At 45.9% G+C, this 23,784-nt stretch overlaps 1 protein-coding gene across 1 annotated transcript; it reads left to right on the forward strand.

Annotated features, from left to right (window-relative positions):
• Positions 1-11,538: 11,538 nt before the first annotated feature.
• On the forward strand, positions 11,539-14,097 carry LOC124656026 (F-box protein At5g39450-like). The gene is made up of 2 exons (XM_047194840.1): positions 11,539-13,206; positions 13,731-14,097. The coding sequence occupies exons 1-2, from the start codon at positions 11,539-11,541 to the stop codon at positions 13,764-13,766; spliced, it is 1,704 nt and encodes a 567-aa protein (XP_047050796.1). The 3' UTR covers positions 13,767-14,097.
• Positions 14,098-23,784: the final 9,687 nt, after the last annotated feature.

Here is a 23,784-nt window from a genome sequence, read left to right on the forward strand (position 1 = left end):
TTATCTTATGGGAGAGACACCTCTAGTGAACTGTGGACCCCGGTCCTATTCTTTACATCGCATACAATCTACTGCAATTGTTCTTTACTGTTTTCTTTGCAAACAATCATCTTCCACACAATACGGTTAATCTTTTGTTACAGCAAGCCGGTGAGATTGACAACCTCACTGTTTCGTTGGGGCAAAGTACTTTGGTTGTGTTGTGCAGGTTCCACGTTGGCGCCGGAATCCCTGGTGTTGCGCCGCATCACGTTTCGCCACCATCAACCTTCAACGTGCTTCTTGGCTCCTCCTGGTTCGATAAACCTTGGTTTCTTTCTGAGGGAAAACTTGCCGCTGTGCGCATCATACCTTCCTCTTGGGGTTCCCAACGGACGTGTAGATCTACGCGCATCAAGCATATTTTCTGGCGCCGTTGCCGGGGAGATCAAGACACGCTGCAAGGGGAGTCTCCACTTCTCAATCTCTTTATTTTGTTTTTGTCTTGCTTTATTTTATTTACTACTTTGTTTGCTGCACCTAAACAAAACACAAAAAAAATTAGTTGCTAGCTTTACTTTATTTACTGTCTTGTTCTCTATATCGAAAACACAAAAAAATTAGTTACTTGCATTTACTTTATCTAGTTTGCTTTATTTACTATTGCTAAAATGAGTAATCCTGAAGTTGAAGTCCGTTCGTTTAAGCAACAAGGTGGAGAAAGTTTCAAAGATGTTTGGTACAGAATTAGTGATGCTCATCATAGGTGCATTAAGAAACACTCCACTATTATCCTACTTAGGAATTTTTATGTTGGTATATCTAGTTGGAATAGGTATGTTCTTGATACTCTTTCGGGGGGTAATTTCCTAGGTACTCCTGCTTTAGAAGCTAGTTGCATCATTGAGAATCTAGTTGGAATACCACCTGTTAATGAAACTAAAAGTGAAATCTCTCTTGAGGACGTCATGAAAAAATTGGAAGCAATAGAGAAAAATTTTCCAAGTGTTGAAACTAAATTGGAAATATTACTTGATAATACTGATAAACTTGATAAAACCCTAGGAGGAATTAATGAAAGAATTGCCACTTTAGAAACTTGTGCTATCCATGATAATCAAACCCATATAATTGGTAAACTTGAAGAAGCTATGGGAAAATTGGGTTCAACTTTTTCTTCTCTTAAATTTAAAGAGAAAGCTTATGTGGGTAAGGAGCAAAAATTCATGTATGTCTCTAAGGTGCCTAAACCAAAGAATTATTATAGGCCTAAAATTGATAAAACTCCCAACACCTCTGGTAATGATGTTGATGCTTCATCTCTTGATAATACTTGATTCACACTTTCTGCGCCTAGCTGAAAGGCGTTAAAGAAAAGCACTTATGGGAGACAACCCATGTTTTTACTACAGTACTTTGTTTTATATTTGAGTCTTGGAAGTTGTTTACTACTGTAGCAACCTCTCCTTATCATGTTTTTGTGCCAAGTAAAGTCTCTATGGTAAAGTTGATGCTAGATTTGGATTGCTGTGCAGAAACAGCATTGCTGTCTGTCATGAATTCGCGCAGAAGTCTCTGTAAAAAAATCAAAAAAATCTGCAAATTTACGTGTGTGATCCTCAGATATGTACGCAACTTTCATTAGTTTTTAGTTTTTCCATTTGAGCAAGTCTAGTGCCCCTTTCAGGTTCGTCTTTACGGACTGTTCTATTTTTGACAGATTCTGCCTTTTATTTCGCATTGTCGTATTTGCTATGTTGGATGAATTTCTTTGATCCACTAATGTCCAGTAGCTTTGTGCAATGTCCAGAAGTGTTAAGAATGATTGTGTCACCTCTGAACATGTGAATTTTTAATTGTGCACTAACCCTCTAATGAGTTTGCTTGAAGTTTGGTGTGAAGGAAGTTTTCAAGGGTCAAGAGAGGAGTATGATATACTATGATCAAGAGGAGTGAAAGCTCTAAGCTTGGGGATGCCCCCGTGGTTCACCCCTGCATATTTTAAGAAGACTCAAGCGTCTAAGCTTGGGGATGCCCAAGGCATCCCCTTCTTCATCGACAACATCATCGAGGTTCCTCCCGTGAAACTATATTTTTATTCGATCACATCTTATGTACTTTGCTTGGAGCGTCGGTTTGTTTTCGTTTTTGTTTTTGTTTGAATAAAATGGATCCTAGCATTCACCGTGTGGGAGAGAGACACGCTCCGTTGTTGCATATGGACAAATATGTCCTTAGGCTTTACTCATAATATTCAAGGCGAAGGTTGAATCTTCTTCGTTAAATTGTTATATGGTTGGAATCGGGAAATGCTACATGTAGTAATTCTAAAATGTCTTGGATAATGTGATACTTGGCAATTGTTGTACTCATGTTTAAGCTCTTGCATCATATACTTTGCACCCATTAATGAAGAAATACATAGAGCTTGCTAAAATTTGGTTTGCATAATTGGTCTCTCTAAGGTCTAGATAATTTCTAGTATTGAGTTTTGAACAACAAGGAAGACGGTGTAGAGTCTTATAATGTTTACAATACGTCTTTTATGTGAGTTTTGCTGCACCGGTTCATCCTTGAGTTTGCTTCAGATAACATTGCTAGCCTAAACCTTGTATCGAGAGGGAATACTTCTCATGCATCCAAATCCTTGAGCCAATATTCATGCCATTTGTGTCCACCATACCTACCTACTACATGGTATTTCTCCGCCATTCGAAAGTAAATTGCTTGAGTGCTACCTTTAAAATTTCATCATTCGCCTTTTCAATATATAGCTCATGGGACAAAATAGCCTTAAAAACTATTGTGGTATTGAATATGTACTTATGCACTTTATCTCTTATTAAGTTGCTTGTTGTGCGGTAACCATGTTTCTGGGGACGCCATCAACTCTTTTACCTTTGTTGAATATCATGTGAGTTGCTATGCATGTTCGTCTTGTCTGAAGTACGGGCGGTTTTCACAAACAAATGGTTTGAGTATGCATACTGTTAGAGAAGAACATTGGGCCGCTAACTAAAGCCATGAATCATGGTGGAAGTTTCAGTTTGGACATAAAACCTCAATCTCTTATGAGAATATGAACTGTTGTTGAATGCTTAAGCATTAAAAGAGGAGTCCATTATCTGTTGTCTATGTTGTCCCGGTATGGGTGTCTAAGTTGAAGAATGATCAAAAGCGAGAAGTCCAATGCGAACTTTCTCCTTAGACCCTTGTACAGGCGGCATAGAGGTACCCTTTGTGGCACTTGGTTGAAACATATGTTATGCAATGATGATCAGTGTTAACCCAAGCTGATTAGGACAAGGTGCGGGCACTATTGGTACACTATGCATGAGGCTTGCAACTTGTAAGATATAATTTACATAACTCATATGCTTTATTACTACCGTTGACGAAATTGTTTCATGTTTTCAAAATAAAAGCTCTAGCACAAATATAGCAATCAATGCTTTCCTCTTTGAAGGACCTTTCTTTTACTTTTATTGTTGAGTCAGTTTACCTATCTCTCTCCACCTCAAGAAGCAAACACTTGTGTGAACTGTGCATTGATTCCTACATACTTGCATATTGCACTTGTTATACTACTTTACATTGACAATATCCATGAGATATACATGTTATAAGTTGAAAGCAACCGCTGAAACTTAATCTTCCTTTGTGTTGCTTCAATACCTTTACTTTAATTTATTGCTTTATGAGTTAACTCTTATGCAAGACTTATTGATGCTTGTCTTGAAGTGCTATTCATGAAAAGTCTTTGCTTTATGATTCATTTGTTTACTCATGTCATTACCATTGTTTTGATCGCTGCATTCATTACATATGCTTACAATAGTATGATCAAGGTTATGATGGCATGTCACTCCGAAATTATCCTTGTTATCGTTTACCTGCTCGGGACGAGCAGAACTAAGCTTGGGGATGCTGATACGTCTCCGACGTATCGATAATTTCTTATGTTCCATGCTACATTATTGATGATATCTACATGTTTTATGCACATTATATGTCGTATTTATGCATTTTCCGGCACTAACCTATTAACGAGATGCCGAAGAGCCAGTTGTTGTTTTCTGCTGTTTTTGGTTTCAGAAATCCTAGTAAGGAAATATTCTCGGAATTGGACGAAATCAACGCCCAGGGGCCTATTTTTACACGAAGCTTCCAGAAGACCGGAGGGGAGACGAAGTGGGGCCACGAGGCGCCGCCACACTAGGGCGGCGCGGCCTAGAGGGGGCCCGCGCGGCCCTAGCGTGTGGGGCCCCCGTGACTCTCCCGACTCCGCCCTTCCGCCTACTTAAAGTCTTCGTCGCGAAACCCTCTGTACCGAGAGCCACGATACGGAAAACCTTCCAGAGACGCCGCCGCCGCCAATCCCATCTCGGGGGATTCGGGAGATCGCCTCCCGGCACCCTGCCGGAGAGGGAATCATCTCCCGGAGGACTCTTCATCGCCATGATCGCCTCCGGAGTGATGAGTGAGTAGTTCACCCCTGGACTATGGGTCCATAGCAGTAGCTAGATGGTCGTCTTATCCTTATGTGCTTCATTGTTGGATCTTGTGAGCTGCCTAACATGATCAAGATCATCTATCTGTAATACTATATGTTGTGTTTGTCGGGATCCGATGGATAGAGAATACTATGTTATGGTGATTATCAATCTATTACCTATGTGTTGTTTATGATCTTGCATGCTCTCCGTTATTAGTAGAGGCTCGGCCAAGTTTTTGCTCTTAACTCCAAGAGGGAGTATTTATGCTCGATAGTGGGTTCATGCCTCCATTAAATCTGGGACAGTGACAGAAAGTTCTAAGGTTGTGGATGTGCTGTTGCCACTAGGGATAAAACATTGATGCTATGTCTAAGGATGTAGTTGTTGATTACATTACTCACCATACTTAATGCAATTGTCTGTTGTTTGCAACTTAATACTGGAAGGGGTTCGGATGATAACCTGAAGGTGGACTTTTTAGGCATAGATGCATGCTGGATAGCGGTCTATGTACTTTGTCGTAATGCCCAATTAAATCTCACTATATTTATCATGTCATGTATGTGCATTGTTATGCCCTCTCTATTTGTCAATTGCCCGACTGTAATTTGTTCACCCAACATGCTTTTATCTTATGGGAGAGACACCTCTAGTGAACTGTGGACCCCGGTCCTATTCTTTACATCGCATACAATCTACTGCAATTGTTCTTTACTGTTTTCTTTGCAAACAATCATCTTCCACACAATACGGTTAATCCTTTGTTACAGCAAGCCGGTGAGATTGACAACCTCACTGTTTCGTTGGGGCAAAGTACTTTGGTTGTGTTGTGCAGGTTCCACGTTGGCGCCGGAATCCCTGGTGTTGCGCCGCATCACATTTCGCCACCATCAACCTTCAACGTGCTTCTTGGCTCCTCCTGGTTCGATAAACCTTGGTTTCTTTCTGAGGGAAAACTTGCCGCTGTGCGCATCATACCTTCCTCTTGGGGTTCCCAACGGACGTGTACATCTACGCGCATCAGTGCGTCGCGTCTGGCTGCTGGCCATGGGGTTGGCCGTTGCTGGGTGGACTTTCGGTGAAGCAGTTGGCGACGGAGAGACCCCGATTGCCGCAAATCCAAAGGCCTTGGTGGCGCGGTTGAAATTGAAGGTGGCCAGCGAGTTCCCTGGCTGGGCTTCTTCAGCGTCATGGCGGTGGTGTCCATCTCCTCCGCCGGGGTTGTTGGCCTGAGGCTGGGTTGTTGGATCGTAAGATCCGTCACGTAGTCCCGGCTATGAGTCCAGAAGACATTGTTGCCGGTGAAAACCGAGCCAATTGGCAGGCGATGGTGGCGTTCTGTGTCGTTACCTTGATGAAGGCATTGCTAAGCAACGACTTTTGACCTACTCGTGCTGCTCGGGGGAAACCCTATCTATTCTTCCAGACCAGACGATGGCGACATTGTGGTGTTGTTTTCTCTCTTGATAGCATCGTTTGTGGAGCAGCGCCGGTGGACAGAGGCTGGAGGGGGAGATGTCAAGCCATGCTAGGCTAATAGGTGCTACGCTGACTCGTGCATGTTTGGCAGGTGCTATGCACGACAGATGTTCCATGGTGGCGTCGTCAAGAGGACTGCCAAGGGCTATGCGGACCTCCGCCCTGAAGATGGACCAATGGGTCAATTGTGGTGACGGCTTCTGAAGTGAGGGCAAAAGTGATCGCCAAGCGTTTGCTAAGCCGGTTGTGTGCTCATGTTTACTCCATAGGATAACTCAAGGATGCCCTCGGTTTTTAGTTGGTGGAACGTTTGTTTCCAATTTTAAGGAAGAGACGACCCTGACGGCATGTTACTTCACCCATTGCCGGATGGAGGTAAAAAGGGCGTGGCACCGCGTTGTCGGTGACACAAGGTGGATTTCCCTCCATTTTTTGCCGCCATACTCCCCCAGGCCGCGCCATTTTCCCCCAGACCCCGCCATTTTTCCCAAGCTCCACAACATCCCGCCCAAAAAGTTTGTCGGCCCTTGCGCGACCGTCGCCGCCACCGCTGAACCCAAGCAGCGCAAGTCGCGGAAGCCAAAGCAGAAATCGGACGACATGAGCAACACCGAGTGGGACAGGTACGTCCATCGGAGGAGGGCCGAGACCCAAGGCCGGAAGGATCGGATGTAGAAGCTCAAGCTCAGACAGGCCGGCAATGCAGTGGAGGCCGAGGAGAAGCGACGCCGGTAATGACATGAACGTTAAGTTGGCAAGGGCGCAGATCGGGCTATCGTCGATCTACGTCGGCCAATATCCTCACGGGTGGAATATGGGCTTGGGATCGCCGGTCGGGTTTGATACGTCTCCAACGTATCTATAATTTCTGATGTTCCATGCTAGTTTTATGACAATACCTACATGTTTTGCTCACACTTTATAATGTTTTTATGCATTTTCCGGAACTAACCTATTAACAAGATGCCGAAGTGCCAGTTCCGGTTTTCTGCTGTTTTTGGTTCCAGAAATCTTACACAGGAAATATTCTCGGAATTGGACGAAACAAAAGCCGAACTTAATATTTTCCACGGAAGGTTCCAGAGAGCTAGAGAGGGGCCAGAGGGGAGCCAAGGGGGCCCCACCCCACCTGGCGGCGCGGCCAAAGGGGGGGCGCGCCCCCCTATGGTGTGGGCACCCCCTGGCCCCTCCGAAGCTGCCCTTCCGCCTATATATTCTCTCCGTCGCGAAAACCCTAAAACATCCAGTCATATTCCACGAAGAGTTCCGTAGCCGCCGCCATCGCGAAGACAAGTTTCGGGGGACAGAAGTCTCTCTTCCGGCACACTGCCGGGACGGGGAATTGCCCCCGGAGTCATCTCCATCGACACCACCGCCATCTTCATCGTCGTTGCTGTCTCCCATGATGAGGAGGGAGTAGTTCTCCCCCGAGGCTGAGGTCTCTACCGGTAGCTATGTGGTTCATCTCTCTCTTCCATGGTGTGATCTTTATGTGATCATGAGCTTTGTATCACTATTAATCTATGTGCTACTCTAGTGATGTTATTAAAGTAGTCTATTCCTCCTCCATGATGTAAAGATGACAGTGTGTGCATCATGTAGTACTTGGCGTATGTTATGATTGTAATCTCTTGTAGATTATGAAGTTAACTATTACTATGATAGTATTGATGCGATCTATTCCCCCTTTCATAGCTATTGGTGACAGTGTGTATGCTATGTTAGTACTCGGTCTAAATTGCAACGGTCTATTATGCACTCTAGAGGTTACTTTAATATGAACTCCGTATGTTGTGGAGCTTGTTTACTCCGGCTTGAGGTGTGCTCTTGTACCCCTACACAATGAATGATGTTTGTTATCCAACAAGAGAGTGTTTGAGTTTAGCATTTATTTATTCAGTTATGTGATCATTGTTGAGAGTGTCCACTAGTGAAAGTATGATCCCTAGGCCTTGTTTCTAAGTATTGAAACACCGTTTCCAACAAGTTCTGCTACATGTTTGCTTGCTGCCATTTTTATTTCAGATTGCAATTACTACCTACAATCATCCATATTACTTGTATTTCACTATCTCTTCGCCGAACTAGTGCACCTATACATCTGACAAGTGTATTAGGTGTGTTGGGGACACAAGAGATTTCTTGTATCTTAATTGCAGGGTTGCTTGAGAGGAATATCTTTGACCTCTACCTCCCTGAGTTTGACAAACCTTGGGTGATTCACTTAAGGGAAACTTGCTGCTGTTCTACAAACCTCTGCTCTTGGAGGCCCAACACTGTCTACAAGAATAGAAGCACACGTAGACATCAGGGTTCTCACCATATTCTCCGACCATGTTCCAGGAAACCTACGGCCACCTGACGCCGCGCTCAAGGTTCTCCTCACCGGCGCTGGACGACGAGGGCTTCGCCGCGCGCGGTGTGTTGGACGAGCTCATCTTTGCGGACTCTCCTGCCCTGCGATGCGGCCCTCTACCTTTCGGCTCAAGCGTGGGGGCAAGCTCGTCCTACCCACCCGGCGGGAGAGCGCTCGCCGGAATGCAAGGCGACTCCGTCATGCACAACATCATCGTGTTGGGCTCCGCGACTAGCGTAGGCTACTACACTGGTGGCACGAACATCGAGCATGGGGTAGACACGCAGGCCCGTGGCGCCAGCAAAGAGGAACATGAGGTCGAGGAGGTCGAGAAGGCGGAGGCGGCGACAGTGAAGTCCAAGGGTAAACGGAATAACAAGGTGACGGCGGCGGTGGCTCCCTCGACGCCCAACGAGGTGCGTGTCAAATGGATGACCAAGGAGGATGAGAGTTTGGCTGAGGCGTGGAAGGAGATAAGCATCAACGTCGTGACCGAAACAAACCAGTGCTCGGAGACCTACTCGACGCGGATGAAGACGGTGTTCGACGAGCGGAAGTTCGTCGACCCGTATTTTCGGCCAATACACCTCGACCGCGGCTCCAAGGCCATGGGCAACCATTGGGGCATCATTCAGGCTGCTTGCAGCAAGTGGCATGGCATACAAGACGAGATCGATCGCCGTCCAGAGAGCGACGCACTACTAGGAAAAGGCCTATAGCCGCACGGGTTACCACCGGCGTGCTAAACTTAAGGTACGCTGGTGCTATTTTCCGCCGAGGCACCACTTTATAGGAACGCCGGTGATTCTAAAATACCACTAACGGACCAAAAAATTAGTGCGCCGGAGGTAATGGTCGATGAGGTTTGGGCCAGGGAAAAATTGGAGCTGCTCTTACCGCCGGCGCACCAACATGGTGGTGCGCCAGCAACCCCCCCCCCCCCCCCCCCCAAATCGCCTTTTCAATATTTTATAAAAGAAAATGATAGATGTTTCAAAAACTAAAATCTTTCGAGATGCCCATGTGTTATGTCATCTAGTTTTAATAAAAGTTTGAAAACATGGATTTCAATATATGATGCAAAATGAGGTCATGTTTCGGTAAAACGGAATTTCTGGTTGCATACGACCTCCGATGAAATACTTTTTTATATCAAAATGTATCGACAAGAAATTTCCTATGCAAGTGACGACGATGATTCCGATGTCAGCGGCGACTACACGGCGTTCTACCGCAATTTCGGCATGTAGAGCGTCGTTTTATTAGTTTTTATCTACTATATGTACGCCGATTTCAAATATATGTGCGAATTCGGCGAAAAATTAGCGAACTAGCCTATATTATATGAATCTCTGTAAATTTCGCCTAAATTTTACTATGTTTGTTTAAATTTGATCGCTGAATTCATAATTTCGCCTCGCTTCCCTGGGCCCGTCGCTGGAAAACTGGGCCTCCCCAGACCGAATGTTTTATTTATCCAGGGCTAACTAGCCGGATTTTGACCCGAGGAGTGCCAACGATTGAATGCTCTAAGAGCATCTCCACCGGCGCGCCTCATAGCGGTCCCGATAGTGTTTTGGGGGGCAGCGTGGTTTTTGGACTCGCACTGGTGCTCCCCAAAGGAGCCGACTAGTTTTCGAGCCCAATATAATCGCTGGTAACCCCGTGACGGCCCCTTCGTAGAGGGCGCGGATCGGGCGCGCCGGCGCCTCGCGGCACGTCAGAAAACGAGCGTGGGCTCCCCCTAGCAGCCAGACGCACCACTTTCTCCGCCTCCTACCCACGCCCGAGTTGACTCCTGCCCCTCTAGATCGCCACCATCGCCATCGCCGTCGCGCCCCTGCTTGCAACAGACACCGCCGCCTATCCAGGAATCGTCGTCCATCGACACGGCCGCCATCCCCTCGACCGGCGGCCGTTGTTTTGCCCGGAACAGAGCTTGCCGCCACCGCGGCACATCCGCCCCGCCCGCAAGGTGTTCTTCGGATTGCCGCGATGGACAGCGACAACGAGATGATGGTGCAGCTGTTCACGGAGGAGCAGAACGTTGAGACTGTCCGGTGGCAATAGCAGCAGCTGATTCTGACGAGTATGATGCGCGTTTGCCAGCCTTTCTTCGTCGTGCCTCGACGCGGCGGCTCAAAACCAGGCAAGAGGAGGAACATCAACCAGCATTGTCAAGCCGACACAATGATGCTTGACGTTGACTACTTCAACGATGGCGCGACTCATTCACCGAAGGAATTTCGGCGCCGGTTTAGGATGAACAAGGATCTGTTCAGGAAGATTGTCTACAGCGTCAGGGAGTACGATGTATCTCATGGCCAAGCAAGATTGTACAGGTTTGTGGGGCTTCACCTCAATTCAGAAGTGCACTGCTACAATGTGTTGTCTTGCATATGGAGCTCCTCCAGATACAACCAATGACTACCTACAGATGGCGGAGTCGACATGTTCACAGACTCTCTACAGGTTTTGCTGAGCCGTCGTAGTGGTGTTTGCTAAAGACTACTTAAGAGCACCAAGGGCAGATGATACAACTCGGATCCTGGCAAAAAATGCAGCAAGAGGGTTTCATGTGATGCTCGGAAGCATTGACTCCATGCATTGGGGCTGGAAGGGCCTTTTTCTTGGCGGGGGATCTACAAGGGGCATACTGGTGAGTGCGGTGTCATTTTTGAGGCGGTGGCAGACCATGGCCTCTGGATTTGGCATGTATTTTTTGACATGGCAGGAACAAACAATGTTATCAGCGTGTTGCAGCGCTCTCCGATATTTTCCAGGCTAGCTGAGAGACAAGCTCTCCGGTGCTTTGGGTGGAGGTAATAGTGACAACTTTGGGAATAGTTGACCTGGACGAGGACGACCACATTCAGTCAATTACCATGACGCCCTTTCTAACCCCGTCAGCTCCACCAGGCACCAGTAAAAAAAAAGTTCTGTGCTTTTTCCACAAAATGAACGAAAAGTAGTAGGCCGATAAGCACGAGATGGTCTAGAAAGTTGCATACCGATATTTTGGCAAAGTGGTGAGTGAGGGTGGTACGAGAGCGAAATGCATAAAAAGAGATATTTCCCTTGTTGGAAAAATCCCCTGTGAGTGACAGCCAACCGAGAGCTCGTCACTCTTCTTCTTTCTTAGCTTACAAAAGAACCACTTTTTTTCAGAGGTCGAGAAAACAAAAGGCAAAAAAGAGGAGGCACACGCCACACGACCGCCCGATCCCGATGGCTGCCGTCGTCGACGGCGCCGAGCTCATCCTCTCGGTGCCGGACGACGTGCTCGCCCTGATCTCCGCCCATCTCCGTCCCGGCGACCTCCTCGCGCTCTCCGCCGCCTCGCGCCGCCTCCACGCCGCCCTCTCCGCCGCCGACAAGCCGTGGCTCGCCCAGTGCCGCCGCCTCCTCCCCTCCTCCCTGTCCCACCTCCTAGCCTGGCGCGCCGCCGCGGGCGGATCCTCCCTCACCGTCTGCCGCTTCCTCCACTCCGTGTCCCCGCTCCGCGGCCTCTGGGCGCACCAGAACCCCGAGCTCGGCAACCTCGTCGCCGTGCTCCCGGGCTTTCTTTCCCTCGTCGCCGTCCGCGCCATCCCGCAGGAGCTCTCCCCGCGCCTGCTCTGGGCCCCCGTCTTCGAGATCCTCGCCGACGCCCACGGCCGTCCTACGCTCCTCTTCCTCCATGGCCATCACCCAGGCTCCCTCTTCCCCGGCCTCTTCGACGCCCTCAACCCCCACGCCAACACGCTCCTCCTCGAGGCCCACGCGTCCCTCTCCTCCTCGCCTATCCAGCAGTTCCCGCGCCTCTCCTTCGGCAACCGCCGACGGCTGCTCGACGCCCTCGTGGCCTCCTGCGGCCTCACGCTCCCGCCGGACCTCGCCGCGGCGCCGCTCTTCGCGCGGTCCGACGAGGACATCCCCGTGCTCGCCGCGCGTCGGGAAGCTATGCTGCGGATGCACACCGAGTCCGGCGGGGGTATGGTGGGCACGCCGGAGCTCGAGGCGCTGCTACTGGGGGCCAAGAAGATGCTGCCACTGCCCGCGGTCGACGCTACCGGCGACGAAGTGGGGCTGCGGAGGAGCCTCTCTGCGATGGCTTGCCGCCTCAAGAATGGGCTGCGCCAGATGGTGACACGCTCTGCGTCAGCCAATTCGAGGTCAGACTACGCGGACAGCAAGCATCTGCCATTCGACAAGTTCTTGCGCGCCGGTCAGATGGTCGGCCTCAGCCTCCGGGGCTCGCGGATGCGGCTGTCGACCTACCGCGCATGGCCGAGCATGAACGATAACCGGTTGGCGCTCTACAAGCTGACGACGCAGACACCCATGCCCGGCCGGGAGTATGCCGGGCTGTGGGGAGGCACATTTGGGTGGCCACCGGGGCGACCGGAGGACGAGTGCAAACCAGGGAAGGCTCTCTTCTTCCTTCTCCTTTCATATGAGAAAGACAGCGAAGGGAAGCTTCTGCTGATTGCAACCAAGGTGTTAGAGGGCACACACTATGTGGTGCATCCCAATGGGTCATCCATGTTTGTGGTGCGGGTGGGTGAACCATCCACAGAGGCATTTCCATGGACGACAGAAGACGAGGATTCCCGCAGTGTGGACATCGAGAGAAGTTTTGCCGGGGAGGGCATTGCCAATGGTTATGGGTTCAGGTACCCTGGCTCAAAGCCTGGGTCATTGTTTGTTCTCCGGGATGGCCGGCTCGCCTTTGTTTGGAGAGACAGCAAGTCTGTCCTCACCTTGCAAAGGCTCAATTTAGAGGAGCTACTGAGGAAAGGGGAGCGTGTGCCTGCATTGCCGCCGATACCAAACTTTGTGTACCTCACCAAGTCTTACTCCAATGTGTACACTGTGATGCACGGTAGTTCCAGCTGCTCATCTTCTACCTCCCAGGTATATATAGCACTACAATTTTATTCTGCTTAATCCACTTTGAAAGTTCTGACAAGATCAACATTCTAACAAGTACCAAATTGAAATTCATAGCAACTAGGCTCTTATTAGTAGGTCATCCAAGGTTCAGTCATTTCTTATTCAGATTTGCTATCTAATAAGCGCCTGGTTAAATTCATATTTCTCGGTCGAGATAGAAATAGATGCTCCCTTTCATATTTGCTGTTTGGACAACCATGTGATATGATAAATAGAGTTAAGACTAAATCTTTTGGCCCTAACAAATTTCCATATTAGTTGTTTGCACAACACCATCGCCTCAACACCATCACGATGAACTGAGTTATGACCAAATCCTTTGATCCCAACGAATTTCTATATGTTCACTTTGTATATAGAAATTCAAGTTGTTACTGCTTGTTGACCTTAGCTACCAATACGTAGCTCACCAGTCACCATTATACCACTGCATTGAACATCCTTGCTGTTTAATTCACAATTTCATTGATGTGCTCATCTAACAGGTAAGAGACGCAACTAAGGGCCAGGAACTCAGATGATCCAACTGATGCAGAGGTAAAGCAAGTGATGTAGCTGGATCAAGTTCCAGTTTTCCTCATTGGCAGGCTACAGACCAAAACCTGCTTGCCTTGACATGATGTCTTACTTCTACCAAGGGAAGAAGACTAGTGCTAAATATAGTATCTTCAACCCTCAGAAAACAGGAAATGGCATCAATATACATATCTGTGCTGCCCTTATCTTAGTTATTTCCATGCTTCTGCTTTAAAATTATCCAAATCTAAAAGGAATGAGCTGCGATTCAGCAAGTGCCAAGATGGCGCCATTTGTAATGAAATTGTATTTTTTTTCAAGGTAAGAGCATCTCCAGTCGCGTCCCCCAAACCGTCCCCCAAAGGGATTTGGGGCGCGCCGGACAAAAAAAGCGTTCCAGCCGCGTCCCCCAAAGCCCTTTTTTGTCCGGCGCGCCCCCATTCGGTGTCCGGCGCCCGAGCCCGTCCCCGTCCCACGTGGGACGCACCGGGGACGCCGGACACAACGAAAGCGAGGCGGGGAGTGGCGGGGCCGACCCGTCGGCGGCACAATTAATTTAAACCTAACCGTCGCCTACCTCGCGACGGAAGTTATTGGCGCGCAGCGACGGTGCGGTTCCCGCAGAGGGCGCAGCGGACGCGTCCCGTCGCGCCTAGCTCTGCGTGCCGGCGTTAATGAGCGCCACCGCTCCTCCGCCTCCCTCCGGCCTATAAAAGGGGCGCCTCTCATCGTCCCTCTCACACACAAACCCTAGCGCCTCTCTCCCAAACCCTAGCCGCCACCATCTCTCAACAAGACTCGACGCTATGTCTGGTAGAGGCGGACCTCGCGGCCGCGGCCGTGGTCGTGGTCGTGGTCGTGGCCGCGGCATAGCTGAACGCTCGCCGTCGCCTTCCACGCCGCCGCCTTCATCATCGTCGGAGATGGACGTGGAGCCGGACGTCCTGTTCGAGTTCGTCCACGTCCTCAAGGGCGACCCGCGCGGCATCTAGAGGCTGCCGGACTCCTTCGCCGAGTACGTCGGCGGCGTACGCCCGCGCACGATGCATCTGCGGGAGCATTCGTGCGGCTATTGCCGGTGGATCGTCAAGGCGATCTACGACGCGCGCGGCAAGATGTACCTCAACATCGGCTGGGAGAAGTTCGCGCGCCACCACAGCCTCCAAGCCGGCTTCATCCTCGTGTTCTCCTACTTCGGCAACAGGGACATGAAAGTCAAGGTCTTCGACGAGAGGCGCTGCCTCCGGGACTACCACGTCGACAGGGACTCCCACGACGACAGCACCGACGAGGAGGACGACTGAATGAGTGTTGTTTCTTCGCAGCGAATACGTGCACGGAGGTTTCTGCCTGTTCGCCTCATCGGTAGAACCAACAAGGGCACCATCCTCCCGCTGGATTTTCCAGTTTGGGTGACCGGGTGTGCCCTCGAGTGTTCTTTCTTAGCAGCGAACACACGAAACCTTCGATGCACGGCCTAGTTAGGTTTAGTTTCTTTGCAATATTTTATATTTGTGTCCACCATGGTTCAAACTATGTATTAGTTTGTGGAAAACCATGTTCCAAACTGTGTTTTCGTGTAAACCACGTTCCAAATTATGTATTAGTTTGTGGAAATTGAAATAAAAATGCCAGAAAAATTATTTTAAATGTTTGGGGGCAGCGTTTGGGGGACGCGGCTGGGGAGCGACGTCCCCCAAACGCGGCACGAATGAAACACGTCCCCCAAACGCTCGATCCGGCGCGGTTTGGGGGACTGTTTGGGGGACGCGACTGGAGATGCTCTAAGTATAGATGGTTGAGTCAGATTCTTGGCTGGCACAATATATAAACTGCCACGATCGATTTCACATAATTAGTTCATTTTTGCCATACATTATCTGCCTACCACAAGTGTGTATCTTTTGTAGGGGTTCAATAGGGGAAACTCAAAACTGATCCCGGATGCATATGCATCCGGTATGTTAAATTTTAGTAATTTTTTCACATGTAGAGGGACGTGTTCTATGCGGACACCTAAAGTTTGGCATAAAACCAATAATTTTTGTGCCCTGTGTAAAAAACACAAAAAATATCTCGAGAAATAGGCTATTTTAGCACAAATTTTTTTTTATCTTTTTTAGCGGTGTATTTATTATACTACTTGGTCCTCATGTTTGAAGTAGTGTGGTAGTTCTAAACCCAAACAAAAATAAATAAATTCATGCAATTTGCATGCAAAGTAGGCTTGCCAACGGATAAAGCTTTAATGTCTAAAATTTAATTACCGAGTATGTTACAGTGAAAACCGTGCTTACTACCATAGATTATAGATTAAACTAGGATTTCTGACCTAAAATGTAGACTAAAATAACAATGAAGTATATACTAATGGTACTTACCCTGGGATCCCCACCTATATTACACCATGATGCAGTTCACTGAAAATGATGAAGGCATCCTCACATGGACTTGGTGGACAGGAGGCCATGTGAACATGTCCTTAGTCCTCTTTAGATATTTAAGGATATTTTGAACTGTTGTCCAATGTTTCACTCTTGAATCACTTTTTTTTTTGACCACTCTACCATAGGGGAATCCCCTACGGTGTATAAATTTTTATATTAAATATGGAAAAGGAGTCTTACAAAGAGAAAGCTCAGGGAGGGAAAAAATGTACAAGGATACACATAGAAACTAAACAAATATTTGAAGCAACCAGTCAATGAGTGGTTGAACTAAAGCTGCCTTCACTTTGTAACGGTGCAATAGAAGATCGCTTTGAAATCTCACTCTCCATCGGCTAAATAAGGGCACTTGATGCTGGAATATAAACTCGTTCCTTTCTTTCCAAACATTCCATGCCGCACAAGCCACCACCTCGAAGAAACATGGACCATTGAACAACGACTTAGCCAAGATATATCGCTCACTTACGCTCAAAGTGGTATCCCAGGTGATGTTGATCTCCTCCCAACATTGCATGGCAAAGGAACATTCAAAGAACAAGTGATCTCTCGTCTCCAAAACATTAGAAGAACATAGCACACAGAACTGATTGGAATCTAGCTGCCAGTGCTTTCTTAGCATCAAGTCTTTAGTATTCAGACGATCATGCATTAAAAGCCACGTAAAGACTTTAAGTTTGGGAAGAGCCTTGGATTTCCAAATGGCTTGCAGAGCATTGTCTTGCGGCAGCTGACCAAATAGAAAGTTATAAAACTTTGAAGGAGTATATTTATGGCAGCCCCAAACAAAAGATCTCTGATCCTGCTCTTCGGCACCCATAGGGTGAGCTTCGATGAGTTGAGACATCTCTATCCATTCAGAGTAAGCTTCAACAGATAGAGGTAACAGAAAATGAGAACTGAGCTCATTAGAAGAGGTCAAGGCAGCAACTGAAGCATTTTCATCCAAAGCATAGGAGAAGAGCCGGGGAAATTTGTCACACATAAGCTCATCCTTAGACCAAAAATCCTTCCAGAACAGGACAGAGGTTCCATTACCAATTGCGCACAAAGTGATGCTTCTATAATCCTCCACAAAACTAAGTATATCACGCCACCAAAATGACCCCCTTTTAGTTTGAGCATGTGGGACAGAATCACCATATAGAGACCAGACCAACTTCACCCAAGGCACATTAGCTTTCGAATAAAATTTATGCAATTGTTTCAAGAGCAACGCTTTGTTTTGTAACTGCAAGTTCAAGACTCCCAGTCCACCAAATTTCTTAGGTTTGCAAACCAATGACCATGCCGCTAGGGACTTATGAGAAGTTGCATCTTCCTCTTTCGCCCAAAGGCAATGACGACTAGCACGATCACATACATCAAGGATAGCTTTCTGTACTTTCAGAGAACAAAGATAGAAGATGGGCAGTGATGAAAGAACCGACTTGACAAATTGAAGTCTCCCCCCATAATTTAAAAATCTAGCACTAGCATTCATACGACGCTCAACTAAGCCAACCAAGGGTGATAAATCTTGAACCGTGGGTTTGGTGGTTCCAAGTGGAAGGCCTAAGTAGGTGAATGGCAGAGAGCCTACTGCACATCCAAAAGTATTGGCAAGTTCCTGGAGACGCTCTGGCGTGATGTTCACAGGCATCATAGCAGATTTAGAGTAATTGACCCTCAATCCAGTAGCTTGGGAGAATGTTTCCAATAAAATTTTAAGAGCTAAGAGCTGAGTTGGGCATGCTTCCATAATTAGTAGCGTATCATCTGCGTACTGGATAATAGGGAGAACTCTTGAATCACTTTAATACCTGCTCGTCAAGCTAAGAGCATGGGGCACATCTAGTCTAGTACACATCATGCATTATGATATACATGATAGCAACTATGGCCGAGATATAGGGGATGTTTCTGGATGTTTCTCATCTTTTCTCTTTCTTCTGAGTTTTACTCAATGTCTTACCTTGCAACATGGGCAAGAACCCTTTCTTTGCTTCGTCATTTTGAACCTCTTCAGAACTTTGTCAAGGTATGTACTTTCTCTAAGTCCTATTAAGCTTCTCGATCTATCTCTATAATCATGATGCCTAATATATAGTCGGCTTCACCAAGACCTTTCATAGTAAAATATTATTCAAATAATCTCTGACACAATTGAGCAGCTCTCAATCATTTTTTATAAGCAATATGTCATCTACAAATGTGACCGAGCTCCCACTCACTTTCTTGTAAACACAAGCTTCTTCATGATTTTAGACAAATCCAAGATTTATGATCACTTCATCAAACTGAAGATTCCAACTCCAGGATGCTTGCTTCAGTCGATAGATGGAACGCTTACTTTACCCGCATCCTTAGGATCGAAAAAACCTCTGGGTTACACCATGTATAGCGCTTCTTCAATGTTGTCATTGAGAAACACAATTTTGACATCCATCTGCCAAATTTTAACGAAATATGCTGACATGTGGGACCAATCTGCTAGCAGCATCCTCAACGTTAACAAAGCAGCAGGGGATCGAAACAAAAGGCCAAGTGGCCAAATATCAGGTGCCAAAAATAATTCAAGAAAAGAAATTTTTATTGTACATAGAGGATGACATATGGGTCCCATTTGACAGGACTAGCCTAAACGTTTCGAAGGCGGCACGGGATCGGAAAAAAATCAAGTAGCCAAAAATCAGGGGGTAAAAATAATCCGAAAAAGGGAACCCGTGAGCCAGCAGCGTAAACAGCTCTATCGGAGAACGTGAACGACAGGGCGCGATCAAAAAAACATCGCTAGAGACACTGCCATCTGGGACCTAAAAACCTGGGGGTGCGGATTTGCATTGACTTGGCAGGCGCACGCGAGAATTCATCATGCACCACGTCCTAGGCCACCATGAGCAACGTTTTTCACGATTCCGTGGTGCTAGATGGCCTCAAAAAACGAGAAATAAAATTTTGAGATGCACCACGGAGATAGCAAAAATCGTTGGGGATGGTGCATCAACAACCACGACCCAACTTGAAATTCATCGACCATGACAACTTTTCTTGTAGTGGTTGTTGATTACCAATGCCGTCTTCATCGAAAAATAAAAGAAGTGGTAAGAAAAGAGGTAATTAAACTCATTGAAGCATGTATTATTTATCCTATAGCTGATAGTAAATGGGTAAGTCTTGTTCATTGTGTACCTAAGAAAGGTGGAATCACTGTGGTTCCAAATGAGGAAAATGAACTTGTAGCTCTGCGAAATGTTACTTTTTATAGAATGTGCATTGATTTTACAAAGTTAAATAAAGTTACTCGTAAATATCACTATCATTTGCCATTCATTGATCAAATGCTAGAAAAATTATCTAAACATTCACATTTTTCCACCTTGATGGTTATTCTGTTTTTTCTCAAAATCCCGTGCACAAAGATGATCAAGAAAAAACTAATTTTACTTGCCCCTTTATTATTTTTCTTATAGAAGAATGACATTTGGTTTAAGCAATGCTTCTGCTACTTTTCAAAGATGCATGAATGCTATATTTGTTGATTATATTGAAAAGATCATGGAAGTATTTATGGATGATTTTTCTGTGTATGGTACCTCTTTCGATAATTGGCTATTCAATCATAACAAAGTTCTGCAGGGGTGTGAGGATCAATACATAGTCCTAATTGGGAAAAGTGCCATTTTATGGTAACAGAAGGTGTAGTCCTTGGGCATCGAGTTTCGGGAAGAGGCATTGAAGTGGACCACGCGAAGATAGAAGCCATAGAGAAGCTACCATACCCGCGGGATATTAAAGGTATAAGAAGTTTCCTTGGGCATGCTGGTTTTTATAGAAGATTCATTAATGGCTTTTCTAAAATATCAAAGACTCTTACTAATCTTTTGCAAAAGTATGTTCCATTCTCTTTTAGTGCTGATTGTGTGGAGTCCTTTAATGTTTTAAAGAATGCTTAGATAAGTGCTCCTATAATTCAAACGCCTAATTTGAATTTAACCTTTGAGATTATGTCTGATGCAACTGATTATGCGGTATGTGTTGTGTTAGGACAAAGAGTTGATAAGAAGCTAAATGTCATATATTATGCTAGTAAAACGTTTGATGGTGCCCAACGAAATTATGCTACTACTGAAAAGGAATTTTTAGCCATGATCTATGCATGTGATAAGTTTAGACCTTACATTGTAGATTCTAAAGTCATAGTACACTCTGATCATTCGGCTATCAAATATCTTATGAATAAGAAAGATGCTAAGCCTAGACTTATTAGATGGGTTTTATTACTTCAAGAATTTGATTTGCATATTGTTGATAAAAAAGGTGAGGATAATCTTATAGCGGATCATTTATCTAGAATGGAAAATATCCCGGTAGATCCCACTCCTATCAATGATAGCTTTTCTAATGAACAACTTGCAAACATTAATGTGTCAAGTGCAAGAATAGCCTCTCCATGGTTCGCTGATTATGCTAATTTTATTGTTGGAAAAGTTATACCACCTCATTTTACTTATCAAGAAATAAATTCTTCTATGATCTTAGACATTATTTCGGGGATGATCCATTTCCCAGCCTCCATGATAGTCCCTATGAAGTGTGCCTGAGTTGTGTGCATGAATTTGAACAACAAAGCATTATTAAAGATTGCCATGATAGTCCCTAAGGAGGCCACCATGCAGGAGACCACACAGCTGCAAAGATATTACAATCTAGTTTTTATTGGCCTACCATATTTAAAGATTATCCTACTTATGTTAAAGCTTGTGATAAATTTCAACGTGTGGGAAACATTGGTAAGAGAAATGAAATGTCTATGAATTATTCACTACCTCTTGAACCATTTGATGTATGGGGATTTGACTTTATGGGACCATTCCCGGCCTCCACATCAAAGCATACTCACATTTTGGTTGCAGTACACTATGTTACCAAATGGGAGGAAGAAATTCCTCAAAAAGTGATGACCATACTACAGCAATCAAAATGCTTAAGTACATCATCTTTCTCAGGTTTGGAGTACCTAGATTTTTAATTATTGATGGTTGTTCTCACTTTATACATCAAGTTTTTAGAAAAACTTTAGCTAAATATGGTGTTAATCATAGAGTAGAATCTCCATATCATCCACAAACTATTATTCAAGTTGAATTAAGTAATAGGGAAATAAATATCATTTTGGAAAAGATAGTTAATAAAGCTAGATCTGATTGGTCAACTAAAATTAATGATGCTTTATGGGCTTATAGAACTGCTTATAAAAATCATATGGGTATGTCTCCTTATAGAATGGTCTATGGAAAAGCATGTCATCTACATGTATAATTAGAACACAAAGCTAGATGTGTTGTTAAAGAACTCAACTTTGATTTTAAAACCGCGGGAGAGAAAACAATCCTAGACTTAAACTTGCTAGATGAATCGAGAAACATATGAGAGTGCTATATTATTTAAATAAAAAGTTAAAATTTGGCATGACAAAAAGATAAAGCGGAAGGAATTCAAAGTAGGAGACAGAATGTTATTGTTCAACTCTCGTTTCAAGTTCTCTGCAGGAAAATTATCATCAAGATGGCAAGGTCCATTAGTTGTGCAGGAGGTGTATCGCTCTGGTATCATATATATATCTTCACGGGGACTTCAAAGGTAAACCTCATGTTGTTAATGCACAATGTCTTAAGCATTATATTGCATGTGAAAAATTGATAGGAAAGGTGGAGGAGTTAAATCTTCAAAGTCTAGAAGCCATAATTGCAAACAATTATCCCCTGCTAGATACCACAAACCAATGAAAGTTGAGATCAGGTATGTAGCGATCTTGGAATCTCTTCATATTTTAGGATAGTTACTTTTTGGGATTTCTATTTTCGTGCCCTCGGGTCCTTAGTTGTGCTCAGTTTTCCCCAGCTCCTTAGTTTTTCCTCAGTTTTCCCCAAGTCCTTGTTTGAAACGCGCAGAAGCAGCTCAGACGGCAGGATTCCCGTTTAGTTGACCGTTCCGTGCCGACGTGTGGGGCCGCGTCGTGTGGGCCCGCGTCGCGTGGGGCTGGTAGAAAGGGACCGCGTGGGACGGGACGAGATAGCGTTTGGTTGCACGTGAGCAGGGAGATGGGTTTTGTCTCTCTCGGCCCAAATTGGCATTTTCCCTTTTAAGAGTACCTTTTACGCCTCCTTCTCTCTGCCTTTTTTCACCTAATTAGTATCAAATCTAGAGAAGCTTGCATTTCTGTCTTTCTTCAATTATTATTTGTGCCTTTTGGCCCTCGTTGTTTGCCCAATATGGCAGCAAATCTAGTAGGGAGCCCAATCTAGTACTCCATCTGGTCCATATGTATGTAGTTAAATCTAGAAGCAAATCTACAGGGAATGTACGATAAATTCACAAGGTCATATAGTAGAATAGGGATAGATAATAGGGATCCCTCCTTAGATAATAAGCTGCATTCAGCAGCCAAACATAGTAGGGTTCGAGGTTCTTCACGAGCACCATCATACTAACAACATAACAACGAGGGATCCCTAGCTAACAACAAAGGGATCCCAACAACAAAATGGAGGAGGCGGCAGCAGCATACGTCCAGGACTCCGCCTACACCATCTGCCTCTCGCCTCCACTTGTTGCTCCCCTTGGGAGCCTTGGGCTTGAGCGGAGGCATGCCCCCGGCGGAGATCTCCACCCGCTGGATGCTGCGGAGGTGCATGCCGAGCGCCATGTGCTTGGCGCGGAAGGAGTCGGGGTTCACCGACGCGCCGACCTTGGGGTTGGTGTTGCCGATGTTCTCGGCATGCGTGAGGAGGCAGTTGAAGTCAGTGCCGCCGAGCCTCCTAGTGTAGAAGGGGCACCTGTAGACACCATTGGCGAAGTAGGAGACGTACTGGCCGACCTGCAGCCTCCGCAGCACCTATCGAGTATTGATGTCATGGTGCTCGTCGTCACTGCTGACGTCGCTGCCAGACAGCTGGTCCATATCAAACGGGAACTATTAGTGAATGAGTTGCAACGATGACTAACGTGCATGATAACAAAGTTAGGAAAAACAGAGGCAGCCTCAGTTAGAGTGGACACGATTAAATGTCTACAGGGATATAGTCAGCGAACCAAAGCTCATCCACAACAGATTTGTACACAGAAATGGTTCGCTGAACCCTCCCTGTAAAAATCTGTGCCCACCGATTCATCATAGGCAAAGAAACAGATTCCAGATCTGAACTTGAACACATTCCATATTATTTGCAAAATTAAACGGTTGATATCTTTTGATTCGTGCATAAAATAACTGATTGAGATCCTATGATTACTTGCATAAATTAACTGATTGAGATCCCATTATTACTTGCATAAATTAACCGAACGGCTGATAACCCACAAGTATAGGGGATCGCAACAGTCTTCGAGGGAAGTATTACCCAATTTATTGATTCGACACAAGGGGAGACAAAGAATACTTGAAAGCCTTAACAGCGGAGTTGTCAATTCAGCTGCACCTGGAAACAGACTTGCTCGCAAGAGTTTATCGATAGTGACAGCTTTATAGTAGTAGCAGGTAGTGAAATAACGGCGAGCAGAGTAACAAAGACAGCAATAGTGATTTTAGTAAACA

Source organism: Lolium rigidum, chromosome 1, assembly GCF_022539505.1.
Source record: "Lolium rigidum isolate FL_2022 chromosome 1, APGP_CSIRO_Lrig_0.1, whole genome shotgun sequence".
Lineage (NCBI taxonomy): Eukaryota > Viridiplantae > Streptophyta > Magnoliopsida > Poales > Poaceae > Lolium > Lolium rigidum.